Source organism: Ranitomeya variabilis, chromosome 4 (assembly GCF_051348905.1).
Source record: "Ranitomeya variabilis isolate aRanVar5 chromosome 4, aRanVar5.hap1, whole genome shotgun sequence".
In the NCBI taxonomy this organism is placed as follows: Eukaryota; Metazoa; Chordata; class Amphibia; order Anura; family Dendrobatidae; genus Ranitomeya; species Ranitomeya variabilis.
The window spans coordinates 133,236,287-133,253,690 of record NC_135235.1 but is presented as its reverse complement, the minus strand read 5'-3'; the positions used below and the strand labels follow the sequence as shown (position 1 = coordinate 133,253,690).

The following is a 17,404-nucleotide window of genomic DNA, read 5'->3' as shown; positions in this document are numbered from 1 at the left end:
TCCAGCAAAACTGGCCTAACACGAGAGTGCACTACGCCAGTCATGATCAGTCGGCCCCTGAGTGTTTTAATTTGCGCCATTTTAGTAACATTTTTGTTAGGTTACTTTTTGAATCAGCTATGCCTATAAAGTAAATAGATCTTTCATAGTATTTTTCATCTGACTGAATTGAAAGCGGTCACACATGACGGAGAGAATATAAAGTAACATATTAGGTTCTCTTCTTACAAGCACATGGTGGGCACCTTTTGAGGAGGTTTTGGAGCAAAAACTGAGTGGAAACTCTCCAAATCCTTCTCAAAAGCTGCTCAGTTTCCTCAATTAAAAAAAAAAACCTCATCAAAAAGACTGCACATAGGCATTTGGTGGTTTGTTCAGGATGAGGGATGAATGCAGAACTTGTGCATTGTAAAGTGGTTTCCACATACGGCTGTACAGATTTGTGCCTGTCTTACGTTCAGAAACATCTGCAGCAGCACATGCTTTGGTATATCCACTCCCTTCTTTTAAAGGGAATGTGTCATCAGGAAATGTGATATTGTTTAAGTCAGGTTGTTTAGTTTAATGTATCTTTAAACAAATGACAGTTATTTAGGTTTGAACAAGACCCTGTTCCATCAAGCTCAACCTTTCTCCACCAGTTCTACATTCTGTATCACTAGATTATTTATAACCCACAGTCCAATTAGTTATGAGAAAAGCATCCAGCCCTTTAACAGGAATCTGTCATGAAAAAAAATGCTATTAACCTGCATATATGGGGTTAATCTGCAGTTTAATAACTTTCTGAAGCTGCCCAGCATCCGCAATTACAGTCCTGCTGTCTGTAGGAAATTAACTTAATTCCTCCCGGCAGTCAAGGGCTTTCAATCTTAGGAGTGCGGCCGGCGCAGGTTCAGTCACCACTCTGTGTATAGAGAGCGGCGGCTGTAACCGCGCCCCGGCACTCATTTACAGCAGCTCAACATTAGATCTGGTCATGATGAACTGAGCCGTGACTGATGCCTATAATTGAAAGGGAGGAATAAAGTTAATTTCCTCCCATCAACGGTTTTCATGTCAGTATTATGAACATGACAGACGCTCACTGGTAAGAAAAAAAAAAGGAAGACCTACTACAGGGAGTCTCTGCACCCACACCCAACTGGCCCCTGTACAAACTGAAAAGACCCTAACATCACAACTCAAAAACACCACCTCTGACCTGGATCCCTAAAAAAGTCATCAAGGGGTTTCTTATACCTCCTGAGGACCCAGAGGGGAGTCTGCAAAACACTGCCTACAAGACAAAAATACAAAACTCAGGGTAAGAGAATAAAAATGTTCATATAGGGTAGAAAGGAAAAGTTAAGGAGAAAAAAACGGAAATGGAACAACTATAACCTGCCAGAAGCCTAAAGAGGTAAAAGGGGAAGGAAAAGGAAAAAAAGGAAAAGAAAAAAGTGGACTCACTCAAGAAATTCAACTGATGTTTAACATGAAAGGTAAACCTTTAGCTGAAGGGCTGCAACTCCTAAACCCAAATCCACCTAAAGGTTTAGCCAGCAAGGAAGTGCAGTGAAAGCTGAAGAATGTAATGTGTCAGACTAAAATGGGAGAATGGAAAACACCTGTAGAGAAGCATAAGAAGGGGGCCCAAAGACAATTGGAACTAGCAGCAACTACCAGCATGTGGTCAGAGAAGAAAAGGCAATGGCTCAGCAGACAAGGGAACCCACCATGCAGCAACATGTCAGCGGATAGAATCCCCAAACCAAGCCGTGATAGTCAAGGGGCCCAATAACATCACTCTATTATGCCGCCTGTGCCAGTCTGACTGCAGAGAGAAGGAGCACAGCCACATTACTCTATGTTTGAGCGAGATGAGCTTCATAGTATGTAGGTACTATTCTATAGCGGCAAAAGGGAGCACTTTTTATATGGTTGCATAGGGGCGTGGAGGGAAGTGGTAAGGAAAGAAAGTGTGCACATCCATGATTAAAAATATATAAAGTTTATTATGAAACAATATAAAAAAAGTATATCAACAGAAAATACATTTAAAAATAATTAAGAATGTACAAAGGAACTAGAAAGGTTGGATTAAATAATCCCACTAATTACTACCTCTTCATCTGGCAATGCTGAGAAAACATTTCTGCCTCAATACCAAGGCGTCATCAGAGGAGTGTACTTGGAAATATAAGTGAATTGGGTGAGAATTATTTTTTATTAGCGCTGTCACTACGAGCACTTTATTATCATTATTGTTTGTTGTATATAAGCGACTGCAGCTATTTTTTTTTAATATATCTATTAAAAGTTAGTTTTTATACTCTGATATATATGATATACACACATAGAATTATATTATCATTGTACTTGTTACAATATGTGTTGATTTTGCACTTGTTTCAGGTTTTGCAAGAAAAACGTTCATCTCCTACGAAGAGTCATTCCAAAACAGCTTTAAGCAAGGGCGAGTGTCTGGAATAAACCTGCAGAAGCAGTTAGTTGTGCTGGAAAACAATGAGGTGAATACCATCTTGTCAATTGTTGTAATGCTCTAAAAGACAACACAGAGAACACAGATGGATGCATAGACCTGGCTACAGTGCCAATTTTAATGGGATAGTCCTGCTAATTGTAGTTAAAAAAAAAGTGCCATCTAGCAAAACCACACCTAAAAGTGCTCAATTTAAGGCATTTTGGGGGCATTCCTTGGGATAAGTCTCCCCGACTCACTCCTTGGCACAAGGGATTTTTTTTCTCCAGTCTCAGCCCTCCATGTTCAGTCAACCGAGGAGAAGATTTATTTATTTTCCTGTTACACACTTCTCCAGAAGCTCTGGTATGTTTGTTTATGATACAACTCCTGTAGATAGCTGTTAATGCAGTTAGGGATCAGTAGGGCATTTTTAATGCAAGCATATTAGAAATAAGTCTAGATTATGGCACTAAATGGATAGGGATTTAGATTAAAATTTATTTTACATTCAGTCCACCCCTTTAATATGTAGTTTCCTGTTTTTCAAGGGACTAAAAGTAATTGGACGATTATCTTAAAAGTTTTTTTTAATGGGCTGCTTGGTCCTTTTCCTGGTTAATCCATCATTAATTAAGAAGGTAAAAGGTCTGGAGCTGATTCCTGGTGTGGCTTTTGCGTTTGGAAACTCTTGCTGCAAATTCACAACATGCAGCCAAAGGAGCTCTCAATGGAAATTAAACTGACCATCCTTAGGATGAAAAAAAAGAAGAAATCCATCAGAGAGGTGTCAGAATTGTTAGGAGTTGCCAAATCAACAGTTTTGTACATTCTGCAAGAATAGGCCAATCCACTAGTGAGCTTGGGCGCTCAATAAGGCCTGTACATCCACAAAAGACAACAGCGGTGGATGATCACAAAATCCTTTCCACAATGAAGAAAAATACCTGCACTCCCCAGAAGTAGATGTTTCAGTATCCAAGTCTACCATAAACAGAAGACTTTCATGATAGCAAATGTAGAGGGTTCACTACCCTCTGTTTTTGCTCTCATGGCTCTTCTCTTTATGGTAGGCAAGGTGCACATCAATCAGTCTTTAAAAAAGCCAGATTAGGCTTTGCCAAAGTAGCATCTAAAGAAACCAGTTCAGTTAGGAAAAAGCATTCACAGGACAGATGAAACGAAGATCAACCTGTACCAGAATGATGGGAAGAAGAAAGTGTGGAAAAGGCTTGAAATGACTCATGATCCGAAGCACAGCACATTATCTGTAAATATGGTGTAATATTTGTAATGGCATGAGCATTCATATCTTTCAATCGCACGCTCTAGTGTTTATTGATGATGTGACTAAAGACAGAAGCAGCCTGATGAATTCTGAAGTGTACAGGATTGTGTACAGTGTACGTTCTCCTCATATGCCCCCAAATGCGGCAAGGTTGATTGGATGACACTTCACAGTACACATGGGCGATAACCCAAAACATACTGCGAAAGCAACCCGGGAGTTTAAGGCAAAGAAGTGGAATATTCAGCAGTGGCCGAGTCAATCACCAGATCTCAACACCATCGAGTAGCATTTCACATGCTTAAGAAAAAACTTAAGGCAAGAATGGCTAAGAATCAAGCAAGAACTGAAGTCAGCTGCCATAGTGACCTGGCAAAGCATCACAAAGTAGTAGGAAACCGAGCATTTGGTGATGTCCATGGCTTCCAGCCTTCAGGCAGTCATTGACTGCAAAGGAGTCTCTACAAAGTGTTAAAAATGTAACATTTTATTTAAGGTAAAAGTAATTTGTCCAATTACTTTTGAGCCCCTGCAATGAGGAGGCTTTGTAGAAAAATGTTTGCAATTCCTAAAGGTTTCGCAGGATATTTTTGTTCAACCTCTTTAATTAAGACTGAAGTCTACACCTCAATAATTTGCATATTCAGTGTCTTCAATAAAATTGCGCTGGAGATTGGAATATGCACATGTCCTGACTCCAGCGCCATTTTATTGAGGTAATGTACTTCAACACTGTTGGCGAACCTTTTAGAGACCATGTGCCAAAACTGCGACCCAAAACCCACTTATTTATCGCAAAGCGCCAACACAGCAATTTAACCTGAATACTGAGATTTTAGTTTAGAAAAACGCATGAAGAGAGCAGATGGTGCAGCAGAGCAGCCAGGGGCAACAAATTGCAGCCACAGACAGGACCAGGGGTACCAGACTGTAGATCTAAAGGAATATGCTACCCCTATCTTGGTACATGCGGTCCCCATCCAGCCTGCGCTGCTGTTATTCAATACATAGAAGAAGAAAAAAATGCAATAAACACCCCTACTCACCTTTACCCTGCTCCCCTGCAGCGAGTCATCATCTTCTGGAACCAGCAGCTGGATAAGCGTCCAAGTGATGGGGACATATGACGTCACTGCTAAGCGCCAAGTCACGTGCATGCCGATGTCAGCTGCTTGCCTCTGATCGTCCAGCAGTGAGTTTTGCGACCCACGAGCCCGGCAAATTCGTGCACTTCAATACACTTCAGCTGGATGTGCATCTGAGGACACACATCCAGTTGAAGTTGGGGCTGGCGTTTGCGGCATCTGAACTGTGGCGCCATTTTATTGAAGACACTCTTTAATAAAATGGCAACCTAGTGCGGTATGCTCATGCGCTGACTCCATCAGCGGAGAAACAAACCGTTATGCATCTCAGAAAATACAATACAACTTTTTTTCTATAAAATAGTTTTCACTGTATAGAAGTAGCAATATATACACTATGTTCCAAATTATTATGCAAATTACATTTTTCTCTGATTTTCCTAAATGGTCGGTGCAAATGACAGTCAGTCTTATAAAAGTCATCACCCGTTAGAGTATACATCGAATTTTATTGAATAAACCTCACAATGATAACAGTATAATCTCCAAAATGAATAAAAACTTAAAATGCACTGTTCCAAATTATTAGGCACAGTAGACTTTCTAAACATTTGATATGTTTTAAAGAACTGAAAATGCTCATTTGTGGAATTTGCAGCATTAGGAGGTCACATTCACTGAACAAAAAGCTATTTAACTACAAAACATCCTAACAGGCCAAGTTACTTGTTACCATAGGAAGCCTTCTTTGATATCACCTTCACAATTCCTGCATCCATTGAGTTTCTGCTTGTATTTCTTTGCATGAAGTCAGAATAGCCTCCCAGAGCTGCTGTTTTGATGTGAACTGCCTCCCACCCTCATAAATATTTTGCTTGATGATACTCCAAAGGTTCTCTATAGGTTTGAGGTCAGGGGAAGATGATGGCCACACCATGAGTTTATCTCCTTTTATGCCCATAGCAGCCATTGACTCAGAGGTTTTCTTTGCAGCATGAGATGGTGCATTGTCATGCATGAAGATGATTTTGCTCCTGAAGGCACGTTTCTGCTTTTTATACCATGGAGGAAAGTTGTCAGTCAGAAACTCTATATACTTTGCAGAGGTCATTTTCACACCTTCAGGAACCTTAAAAGGGACAACCAGCTGTTTTTCCATGATTCCGGCCCAAAACTCTTCCACCTCCTTGCTTTTGTTGCAGCCTTGTTGGGACATGGTGGCCATCCACCAACCATCCACTACTACATCCATTTGGACCATCCAAGGTTGCTCAACACTTATCAGTAAACAAGAATGTTTGGAAATTAGTCTTCATGTATATGTGGGCCCAGTGCAACCATTTCTGCTTGTGAACACTGTTTAAGGGTGGCCGAATAGTAGGTTTATGCACCAAAGCAAGCCTTTGAAGGAGCCTACACCTTAAGGTTCGAGGGACTCCAGAGGCACCAGCAGCTTCAAATATCTGTTTGCTGCTTTGTAATGGCTTTTTAGCAGCTGCTCTCTTAATCCGATGAACTTGCCTGGCAGAAATCTTCCTCATTATGCCTTTATCAGCACAAACACATCTGTGCTCAGATACAGCCACACATCTCTTAACAGTACGATGATCACGCTTAAGTTTTTGGGAAATTTGTAATGTTTTCATCCCTTCACCAAGGCATTGCACTATTTGATGCTTTTCAGCAGCAGAGAGATCCTTTTTCTTTCCCATGTTACTTGAAAACTGTGACCTGCTTAATAATGTGGAACATCATTTTTAAGTAGTTTTCCTTTAATTAGAATCACCTGGAAAACTAATTATCCCATGTGTTTAAGATTGATTTCAGTGATCCATTGAGCCCTGAGACACAATACCATCCACGAGTTTATTTGAAAAACAAAACAATGAAATCTTTATCACACTTAAATCCAATTTGCATAATAATTTTGAACACAGTGTGTGTGTGTATATATATATATATATATATATATATATATATTATTATTATTATTATTTTTTTTTTCAAAAAAAGAGACAGCACTCCATTGTTTCAGTGAAAAAACGTGCAGGATTTAATCAACCCACATGTCTGGGCGACGTTTCAGCTCCAATTGAGCTTTTCTCAAGCCATTTGGAGCTGAAGCGTCGCCCGCAGACATGTGGGTTGATTAAATCCTGGATGTTTTTTTCACTGAAACAATGGAGTGCTGCCTCTTTTTTTGAAGTTTATGAAGTGTGGACAATCATTGGACAGATTGCCGGGGGGCCTTGCACCCGAAGATAAGTATAATATTGTGCTGTTTCTCTATATATAATCTGAATTGCGAGTTTTTGTTAATTCCAAAAATCTGAATAGAAAGTGATCAAAAAATATGATGTACCCCAATATGGTACCAGTAAAAGCCTTCAACTCTTCCTGCAAAAAAACAAGCGGTCACATGACTGTTGTGAATTTTTTTAAAAAAATGATAGCTTTCAAAATATAGCGATGCAAACACTTTATTTTTCTATATAAAGTGTTTTTTTTTTATTGTGTTACAGCAACGAAAACATAAAAAAAATATAAATCTGGTATCTCTGTAATCTCACCGACCCAAACAATAAAGCAGTCTAATCAATTATACTGAATGATGAAAAAAAAAAAAAATAAAACCAATTCTTGACCTGTTGTTGATTTGTTCATTCTGCCTCCCAAAGATCGTAGTAAGGCTTGGTGCATATTTATTGTGCACTCTATTCTGAGCGCTTACGCCGGGGTTTCTATGTAAATATCTGAAATACGCAATTCAGACGGAAGCCTTGACAGAAGATCTCCTATAATGAGGCAGATGGAGACAGTGTGGATGATACCTGGCCTGTGATCCGTCGGTGTCCATCTTTTTAAACGTGCACAAAAGTGCTGTCGGCCACAAATTGTGTACAGAGTAACTCCGCCTGCCTCATTAGTGAATGGATCCATCAGAGATTTCATCTGAATGACGTGTTTCAAATGTTTAGATGGAAACCCTGATGTAACTGTCTGGCCTAAGATCCTGAGGTGTTTGTCCACGGTTTTGTGAAATGAAACTGCTGAACAGAAGCCAGACAGAGTCCAGAGTAACTCTCCTGCCTCATTATAGTGAATGGATTCCTCAGGGATTTCATTTGAATCACGCAATTTAGAGATTTAGATGGAAATCTTGGTGTAAGTGCTCAATGTAGAGGCCAGGATAAATGTGATCCAAAATGTTATGTAAAATGTTCCCAATAAAAGCTTCAACTCCCACAAAAAAAGTCCCACTCAGGTCCATCATCTGTTAATGGAAATATACCGTAGGCGGCTTCCACATTACTGGTAGATAAAAAAAGCTCCAGAAAAGTATTATGGCTCCCTCCTCCACCACCCCGCAAGAAAAAAAAATCCGGCAAATTCTGTGCTTCCAAATCCAAATGCTCCCCTCCTTTCTGAGCCCCACATTGTGCCTAAACCACATTTAGCATCCACATGTTTGGCATTTCTGTAGTGATGAGAGGTTGCTTAATTTACTGGGTGCGTGTCTCTAGAAGCTAGAGCTGGAAATAATGTATGGGCTGTTGTGAATTCTGTTCTGGAGCTCCCTCCTGTGGTTGCTAATGGTATTTTTGTGAGTTCTGCTCTTGGGCTCCCTCTGGTGGTTTCGAGTGGAACTGCTGCTCCGTTAGGTAGCTGTAGCAGCTGCCATCACTGATCGCCTTGCCTGGGTTTGTTATTTAAACCTGCTCTGGGCTTTAGTTCATGCCAGCTGTCAACGTCTTAGGTTGGATTTGGTTCTCTCCTTGCATTTCTCATATGGCCTGTCCTTGTCAGCAAAAGATAAGTTCTGCTAGTTCTTGTTCGTCCATTTGCTCTGAATAATATTGCTTTGCAAATATGTCTCTTTTTGTCCAGCTTGTCACTATGTCATATTCAGGCTAGCTGGAATCTCTGGGAAGCAGATTTGCCCTTCCACACCGTGAGTCGGTGTGGAGTTCATTTTTGTAAACTCTGCGTGGATTTTTGTAGTTTTTAATACTGACCGCACAGTATCCTTTTCTCTCTGTCTATCAAGTTCAGTATAGGCCTCCTTTGCTGAAAACTGATTTCATTTCTGTGTATGTCATTTCCCTCTCCAATCACAGCCAATATTTGTGGGGGGCTATCTTTCCTTTTGGGGTTTTTCTCTGAGGCAAGATAGCTTTCTATTTCCTTCTTTAGGGGTAGTTAATTCTTAGGCTGTGAAGAGGTGTCTAGGGAGAGTCAGGAACATCCCACGGCTATTACTAGTGTTGTTGTTAGGATTAGGGATTGCGGTCAGTAGAGATACCACCTCGTCAGAGCTCGTCCCATGTTGCGTTTTAGCCACCAGGTCATATCGGTATGGCCTCTTAACCACCAGGTCATAACAATGGGCACTACAATGGCAGATTTCTAGTTTTCACTCGGCAACATCTTTTGCAGTTTGTTTCTGAAAAACACCTATGGAGTTAAACTGGTCATTTTACCTGTAGATAATTTCCAAGAGTGGATTCTGGTACTCAGAGGCTCTGTATTTGGAGTCTGCAAACTATTCTATGAAAATGTAGCACTGTACAGCCACATATGGTATTGCCGCGAACAGCTGAAATTGTGTGACTAATTTTGGTGCCAGTTTCACCCATTTCCTCTTGTGAGCCGAGACCCCAAAGAACATGATCGGGGTTGGTTTTTACCGACCCGTTTTGTGATCGCTGGTAAATAGCCGGCGACCGCAAAAAGAAAAAAATAAAGCGGCGTGTCATTCTCTGTCCTCTGATGTGATCGCACATCAGAGTACAGAGAAATAGGGGGATTCAGGGACCCTTTCATACTTACCGGTGTCCCTGGGTCCTCCTTCGTCCCCTCCTGGCCGCCGGCTTCTTCCTCCGGGAAGAAAATGGCGGGCACATGTGCAGTGCTCCCGCCGTGATGTGCCGGCTGGCAGAGGAAGATTCTTCCTCTTGTTTTATTTTTGTTACTGTGAGACTGTGAGATCCTATCACAGTGATCAAAATAAAAAAATAGTAAATAGCCCCCCCTTTATCACCCCTTTAGGAAAAAATAATAAAATAAAATAAAAAAAAGTATGTATTTCTATTTTCCAATTAGGGTTAGGGCTAGGGTTAGGGCTGGTGCTAAAGTTAGGGTTAGGGTTAGGGTTGGGGCTAAAGTTAGGGTTAGGGCTAGGGTTAGGGTTGGGGCTAAAGTTAGGGTTAGGGTTGGGGCTAATGTTAGGGTTAGAGTTAGTGTTAAAGTTAGGGTTAGGGCTAAAGTTAGGGTTAGGGTTGGTGCTAAAGTTAGGGCTAGGGTTGGGGCTAAAGTTAGGGTTAGGGTTGGGGCTAAAGTTAGGGTTAGAGTTGGGATTAGGGTTAGGGTTAGGATTAGGGTTTGGATTAGGGTTAGGGTTGGTATTAGGGTTAAGGTTGGCATTAGGGTTATGTTTGGGATTAGGGTTAAGGTTAGAGTTGGTGTTAGGTTTGAGGTTAGGGTTGAGATTATGATTAGGGGTGTGTTGGGCTTAGGGATTTGATTAGGGTTAGGGTTGGGATTAGGGTTAGAGGTGTTTTGGCGTTAGGGTTGTGATTAGGGTTATGGATTGGGTTGGGATTAGTGTTAGGGGTGTGTTGGGGTTATGGTTGGAGTTAGAATTGGGGGGTTTCCACTGTTTAGGTACATCAGGGGGTCTCCAAACTCGACAGCCAATTTTGCGTTCAAAAAGTCAATTGGTGCTCCCTCCCTTCTGAGCTCTGCTGTGCACCCAAACAGTGGTTTACCCCCACATATGGGGTATCGGCATACTCAGGACTGATTGGACAACAACTTTTGGGGTCCAGTTTCTCCTGTTACCCTTGAGAAAATAAAAAATTGCAAGCTAAAAAATCATTTTTGAGGGGAAAAAAAGATTTTTTATTTTCACGGCTCTACGTTATAAATTTCTGTGAAGCACTTGGGGGTTCAAAGTGCTCACCACACATCTAGATAAGTTCCTTAAGGGGTCTAGTTTCCAAAATGTTGTCACTTGTGGGGGGGTTTCTACTGTTTAGGCACATCAGGGGCTCTCCTAACACGACATGGCGTCCGATCTCAATTCCAGCCAATTCTGTATTGAAAAAGTCAAATGGTGCTCCTTCTCTTCCAATCTCTGCCGTGCGCCCAAACAGCGGTTTACCCCCACATATGGGATATCGACGTACTCAGGAGAAATTGCACAACAACGCTCATGGTCTAATTTCTCCTATTACCCTTGTGAAAATAAGAATTTGTGGGCGAAAAAATCATTTTTGTGTAAAAAATGCAATTTTTTTTTAATTTTCACGGCTCTACGTTTATAAACTTCTGGGAAGCACTTGGGGTTCAAAGTGCTCACCACACATCTAGATAAGTTCCTTAAGGGGTCTAGTTTCCAAAATGGTGTCACTTGTGGATGGTTTCCACTGTTTAGGCACATCAGGGGCTCTCCAAACGCGACATGGTGTCCGATCTCAATTCCAGCCATTTCTACATTGAAAAAGTCAAACGGCTCTCCTTCTCTTCTAAGCCCTGCCGTGCCCCCATACAGTGGTTTACCCCCACATATGGGGTATCGGCGTATTCAGGGGAAATCGCACAACAAATTTTGTGGTTCATTTTCTCTTTTTACACTTGTGAAAATAAAAAAAATTGGTTCTGAATTAAAATGTTTGCAAAAACAAGTTAAATGTTCATTTTTTCCTTCCACATCTTTTCAGTTGCTGTGAAGCACGTCAAGGGTTAATAAACTTCTTGAATGTGGTTTTGAGCACCTTGAGGGGTGTAGTTTTTAGAATGGTGTGAAGTTTGGTTATTTTCTGTCATTTACACCCCTCAATGTGACTTTAAATGTGAGATGGTCCCTAAAAAAAATGGTTTTGTAAATTTTGTTGTAAAAATGAGAAATCGCTGGTCAATTTTTAGCCCTTCTAACTTCTTAACAAAAAAAAATTTTGTTTCCAAAATTGTGCTGATGTAACGTAGACACGTGGGAAATGTTATTTATTAACTATTTTGTGTGACATATCTCTCTGATTTAAGGGCATAAAAATTCAAATTTTGAAAATTGCAAACTTTTAAAAATTTTCGCCATATTTCTGTTTTTTCATGATCGCAAATAATATCGAAGAAATGTTACCACAAACATGATGTACAATATATTAAAAAAGAACTCCGGCACACAAAAAAAGGTTCCAAATGAATGATAAAGTTTATTTATGCTCTTCTGAGTTTTCTCTATTTCACCGCATCACGGACATCGATCACCCGGACATCTACTTACCGTAAGATACAGGTATATCTTGATAAAGGCTCATAACGAGCCAAAACGTTGAAACTAATACCTGATACATTCATCTTATATTTCCTGTATGCGGAATTTGTTTTTTGAAATAGAGAAAACTCAACTTTTCTCATAATAGATGAAGTACAATATGTCACGAAAAAACAGTCTCAGAATCAGCAGTATCATTTAAAACGTTCCAGAGTTATAACCTCATAAATTGACAGTGGTGAGAATTGTAAAAATTGGCTCGGTCATTAAGTACCAAATTGGCTCTGTCAGTAAGGGGTTAATGTTAGTGAGTGCGACATTTTTTCTTGAATATAATTAAATATATGAAGCATATGAGAGTGCTGTTTCTTTAAAAAAAATTGTGGTGTCAATATAATCACTGCACCCCTAGATGAATTAGTTGAGAGGTGTAGTTTGCAAGATGGGGTCTTTTAGGGGGGTTCGGCCAATGTGATAAGGCACCCGCAAACCATAAGAGCATTATCTGCACTGTAATATGTCGCTCCTTCTCTTCCGAGATTTGCGCTGTACCTCAGAAGACGTTTTGACTAATTATGGGTTATAGGTGTACTCAGGAGAAATTATGGAACAAATTGTACTGTTCATTTTCTCCTATTACCCCTTTTGAAAATTACAAACGTTAGGCCAAATCAACATTTACTGGAAATAAAATGGTAATGTTTCATTTACTCAGCCCAATGTTATACAATTATATGAATCACCTGTGGGATAAAAAAGACTGCGGCGACCCAATAATAACTGCCAGCACGCCCTCCAACCCACTACCAATATGTATAAGAAATAATACAACTAACACCAATTGATGGGTGAAGGTCGGTCACAGCTTTATTAACTTATTTAACTTGAACCATTAGGCCGGGATCACACTCAATCTTGCCTTGTGCAGGCGTGTACTACGGAGGACAGAGAATGAACTTCAATCCAATATTGCAGCCAGCATGCAGCCGGCGGGTAAGGAAAGGGTGCATCAAACACCCGAAAACCCCGCCCCTAGGTCGAAAGATTGTTCCCTCCAAATTCAGGTGACAGTGTCCCTTTAAACCCCGCCCCCTCACCCCATTAGATAGTTGGCAGGAGGGAAGCAGCGTGATCTGAAACCTTAAAGGGAACCTGTCACCCCCAAAATCATATATAAGCTGCGGCCACCGGCATCAGGGGCTTATCTACAGCATTCTGTAATGCTGTAGATAAGCCTCCGATGTAACCTGAAAGATGAGAAATAAAGGTTAGATTATACTCACCCAGGGGCGGGTCTGATGGGCGTCGCGGTCCGGCACCTCCTATCTTCATACGATGACGTCCTCTTCTTGTCGGGTCTCTGGCGCAGGCGTACTTCGTCTGCCCTGTTGAGGGCAGAGCAAAGTACTGCAGTGCGCAGGCGCCGGGAAAGGTCAGAGAGGCCCAGCGCCTGCACACTGCAGTACTTTGCTCTGCCTTCAACAGGGCAGACAAAGTACGCCTGTGCAGGAGCCACGGCAGGAAGACAAGAAGAGGACATCATTGTATGAATATAGGAGGCGCCGGACAACGACGCCCATCGGACCTGGACCGCACCGGGACCGCCCCTGGGTGAGTATAATATAACTTTTATTTCTCATCTTTAAGGTTACATCGGGGCTTATCTACAGCATTACAGAATGCTATAGATAAGCCCCTGATGCCGGTGGCAGCAGCTCATATACGATTTTGGGGGTGGCAGATTCCCTGAATGAGGGGGAGGGGGCACCCCAGTCAGTCACCCTCCTTACACAGTACAGTGCCTGCCATACTTGCTACTCCCCTAGATGAATTAGTCAAGAGGTGTAGTTTCCAAAATGGGAAAACTTGTGGAGGTTCTACTGTTTTGGCATGTCGGGAGCCCTACCAGTGGGTCATGGCACTCACAAACCATAACAGTAAAATCGGCACTATAGTATGGTGCTCCTTCCCTTCTGAGCTTTGCATTGTGCCTGAGAAGTAGTTACCGATTAAAAGTAGAGTATTGGCGCCACGCCGTTCAGGCAATAAAGTCCACTTTTTTATTTTTTGTGCTGCTTTTTCTTTTTTTGTATATATATATATATATATATATATATATATATATATATATATATATACACACTAGAAAATGGTTTGAGAGAAAGCACTGGAGACTTCTAAGGTGGCCAGCAATGAGTCCAGATCCGAATCTCATAGAACACCTGTGGAGAGATCTAAAAATGGCAGTTTGGAGAAGGCACCCTTCAAATATCAGGGACCTGGAGCAGTTTGCCAAAGAAGAATGGTCTAAAATTCCAGCAGAGCATTGTAAGAAACTCACTGATGGTTACCGGAAGCGGTTGGTCGCAGTTATTTTGGCTAAAGGTTGTGCAACCAAGTATTAGGCTGAGGGTGCCAATAATTTTGTCTAGCCCATTTTTGGAGTTTTGTGTGAAATGATGATGTTTTGCTTTTTGCTTCATTCTCTTTTGTGTTTTTTCATTTAAGACAAATTAAATGATGATAATAATACCAAAGAATTTGTGTTTGCAATCATTTTCAGGAAGAAACTGAGTATTATCTGACAGAATTGCAGGGGTGTCAATATTTTTGGCCATGACTGTACGCACACACACACACACACACACACACACACATATATATATATATATATATATATATATATATATATATATATATATACATACATACATACATACATACATACATACATACATACATACATACATGCATACATACATGTGTGTTTCAAAAATGATGTCCAAGAAGTATCGTTTCTCCTTGCGGAGACTGACATTCTAAGCATGCCGAGATGAGGAGACTTAAAGCCGCAATGCTCCTCTGGGAAATATGCTAATTGTGCAAATTGTCTCTTCAGGGAGGAAGAGAACTAGAACTCTAGTGCCATCTATTAGAAGGTAGCAACCCTACAAGTCAATGTCGAGCCTTGTCACATGACTTAGGATAATAGCCAAACCAGAATCTCAATTTTCAAAAATGATGCAGATGTATAGTAAACATGTGGGAAAGTATTAGCTATTTTGGGTAACAAATCTCTGGTTTAAGGGCATAAAAATTAAAAGTTTGAACATTGCGAAATTTTCAAAGTTCGCACCAAATTTCTGATATTTTCACAAACTCCAAAAATATTGTCCTAAGTGTACCACCACGTGTATGAAGTGCAATGCCAGATTCACGGGCATGTGTTAAAGCATTCCAGAGTTATTACCTGTCTAGATGGTGGCCCGATTCTAACGCATCGGGTATTCTAGAATATGCATGTCCACGTAGTATATTGCCCAGTGACGTAGTATATTGCCCAGTGACGTAGTATATTGCCCAGTGACGTAGTATATTGCCCAGTGACATAGTATATTGCACAGCCACGCAGTATATTGCCCAGTTACGTAGTATATTGCACAGCCACGTAGTATATTGCCCAGTGACGTAGTATATTGGCCAGTTACGTAGTATACAGCACTGAGCCATGTAGTATATTGCACAGTGACGTAGTATACAGCCACGTAGTATATTGCCCAGTTACGTAGTATATTGCATAGCCACGTAGTATATTGCCCAGTGACGTAGTATATTGCCCAGCCACGTAGTATATTGCCTAGTTACGTAGTATATTGCCCAGTGACGTAGTATAGAGCACAGAGCCACGTAGTATATTGCCCAGTTACGTAGTATACAGCACAGAGCCATGTAGTATATTGCACAGCGAAGTAGTATACAGCACAGAGCCACGTAGTATATTGCCCAGTTACGTAGTATATTGCACAGCCACGTAGTATATTGCATAGCCACATAGTATATTGCCCAGTGACGTAGTATATTGCCCAGTGACGTAGTATATTGCCCAGTGACGTAGTATATTGCCCAGTGACGTAGTATATTGCCCAGCCACATAGTATATTGCCCAGCCACGTAGTATATTGCCCAGTGACGTAGTATATTGCCCAGTGACGTAGTATACAGCACAGAGCCGCGTAGTATATTGCCCAGTTACGTAGTTTACAGCACAGAGCCATGTAGTATATTGCACAGCGACGTAGTATACAGCACAGAGCCACGTAGTATATTGCCCAGTTACGTAGTATATTGCCTAGTTATGTAGTATATTGCCCAGTTACGTAGTATATTGCCCAGTTACCTAGTATATTACCCAGTTACCTAGTATATTACCCAGTGACGTAGTGTTATGACCCCAATGGCGAGGGTCTCAGAGGAACGTGGAAGTCTGCAGAATACAAAAATCCAGCTCATAGGGCAGTGGTAGCTGGGTTGACCATATATCTACTCCTAACGCCAACACTAGAAGTAGCCGGGGATCATTCCTACGTTGATTCTAGATGACACGCTCCAGCCGGAGAATCTAGCTACCCCTAGTAGAGGAAAACAAAAGACCTTTCTTGCCTCCAGAGAAGGGGACCCCAAAGCTGGATAGAAGCCCCCCACAAATAATAACGGTGAGGTAAGAGGAAATGACAAACACAGAAATGAACCAGGTTTAGCACAGAGAGGCCCGCTTACTGATAGCAGAATAAAGAAAGGTAACTTATATGGTCAACAAAAACCCTATCAAAATCCACACTGGAAATTCAAGAACCCCCGAACCGTCTAACGGTCCGGGGGGAGAACACCAGCCCCCTAGAGCTTCCAGCAAAGGTCAGGATATATATTTGGAACAAGCTGGACAAAAATACAAAACCAAAACAAAATAGCAAAAAGCGGACTTAGCTGATATAACTGGAACCAGGATCAGTAGACAGGAGCACAGCAGACTAGCTCTGATAACTACGTTGCCAGGCATTGAACTGAAGGTCCAGGGAGCTTAAATAGCAACACCCTTAACTAACGACCCAGGTGCGGATAAAAGGAATGACAGAAAAACCAGAGTCAAAAAACTAGTAACCACTAGAGGGAGCAAAAAGTAAATTCACAACAACGTAGTATATTGCCCAGTGACGTAGTATATTGCCCAGTGACGTAGTATATTGCCCAGTGACGTAGTATACAGCACAGAGCCACGTAGTATATTGCACATCGACGTAGTATACAGCACAGAGCCACGTAGTATATTGCCCAGCCACGTAGTATATTGGCCAGTCACGTAGTATATTGCCCAGCCACGTAGTATATTGTCCAGCTATGTATGTCACAGATTAAAAAATAAAAAATAAACATATACTCACCTTCCGATGGGCCCCTTGTAGTTCTGTCGCCTGTGTTTGGTTCAGGCGGCAGCTTCCGGTCCGAGGGTGTGA

General features: G+C 41.3%; 1 protein-coding gene across 4 annotated transcripts in view; it reads left to right on the top strand.

Annotated features, from left to right (window-relative positions):
- Positions 1 to 17,404, top strand: part of AIFM2 (AIF family member 2) — a 117,825-nt gene that overhangs the window by 24,579 nt on the left and 75,842 nt on the right. For all 4 annotated transcript variants that reach the window (XR_013214532.1, XM_077259275.1, XM_077259273.1 and 1 more), the window contains one exon: positions 2,398 to 2,513. Coding sequence is in view for 3 of the 4 variants with exons in the window: in XM_077259275.1 (XP_077115390.1) it covers positions 2,398 to 2,513 (116 nt within the window). In the remaining variant the exon portion in view is untranslated. The remainder of the gene's footprint in view (positions 1 to 2,397; positions 2,514 to 17,404) is intronic.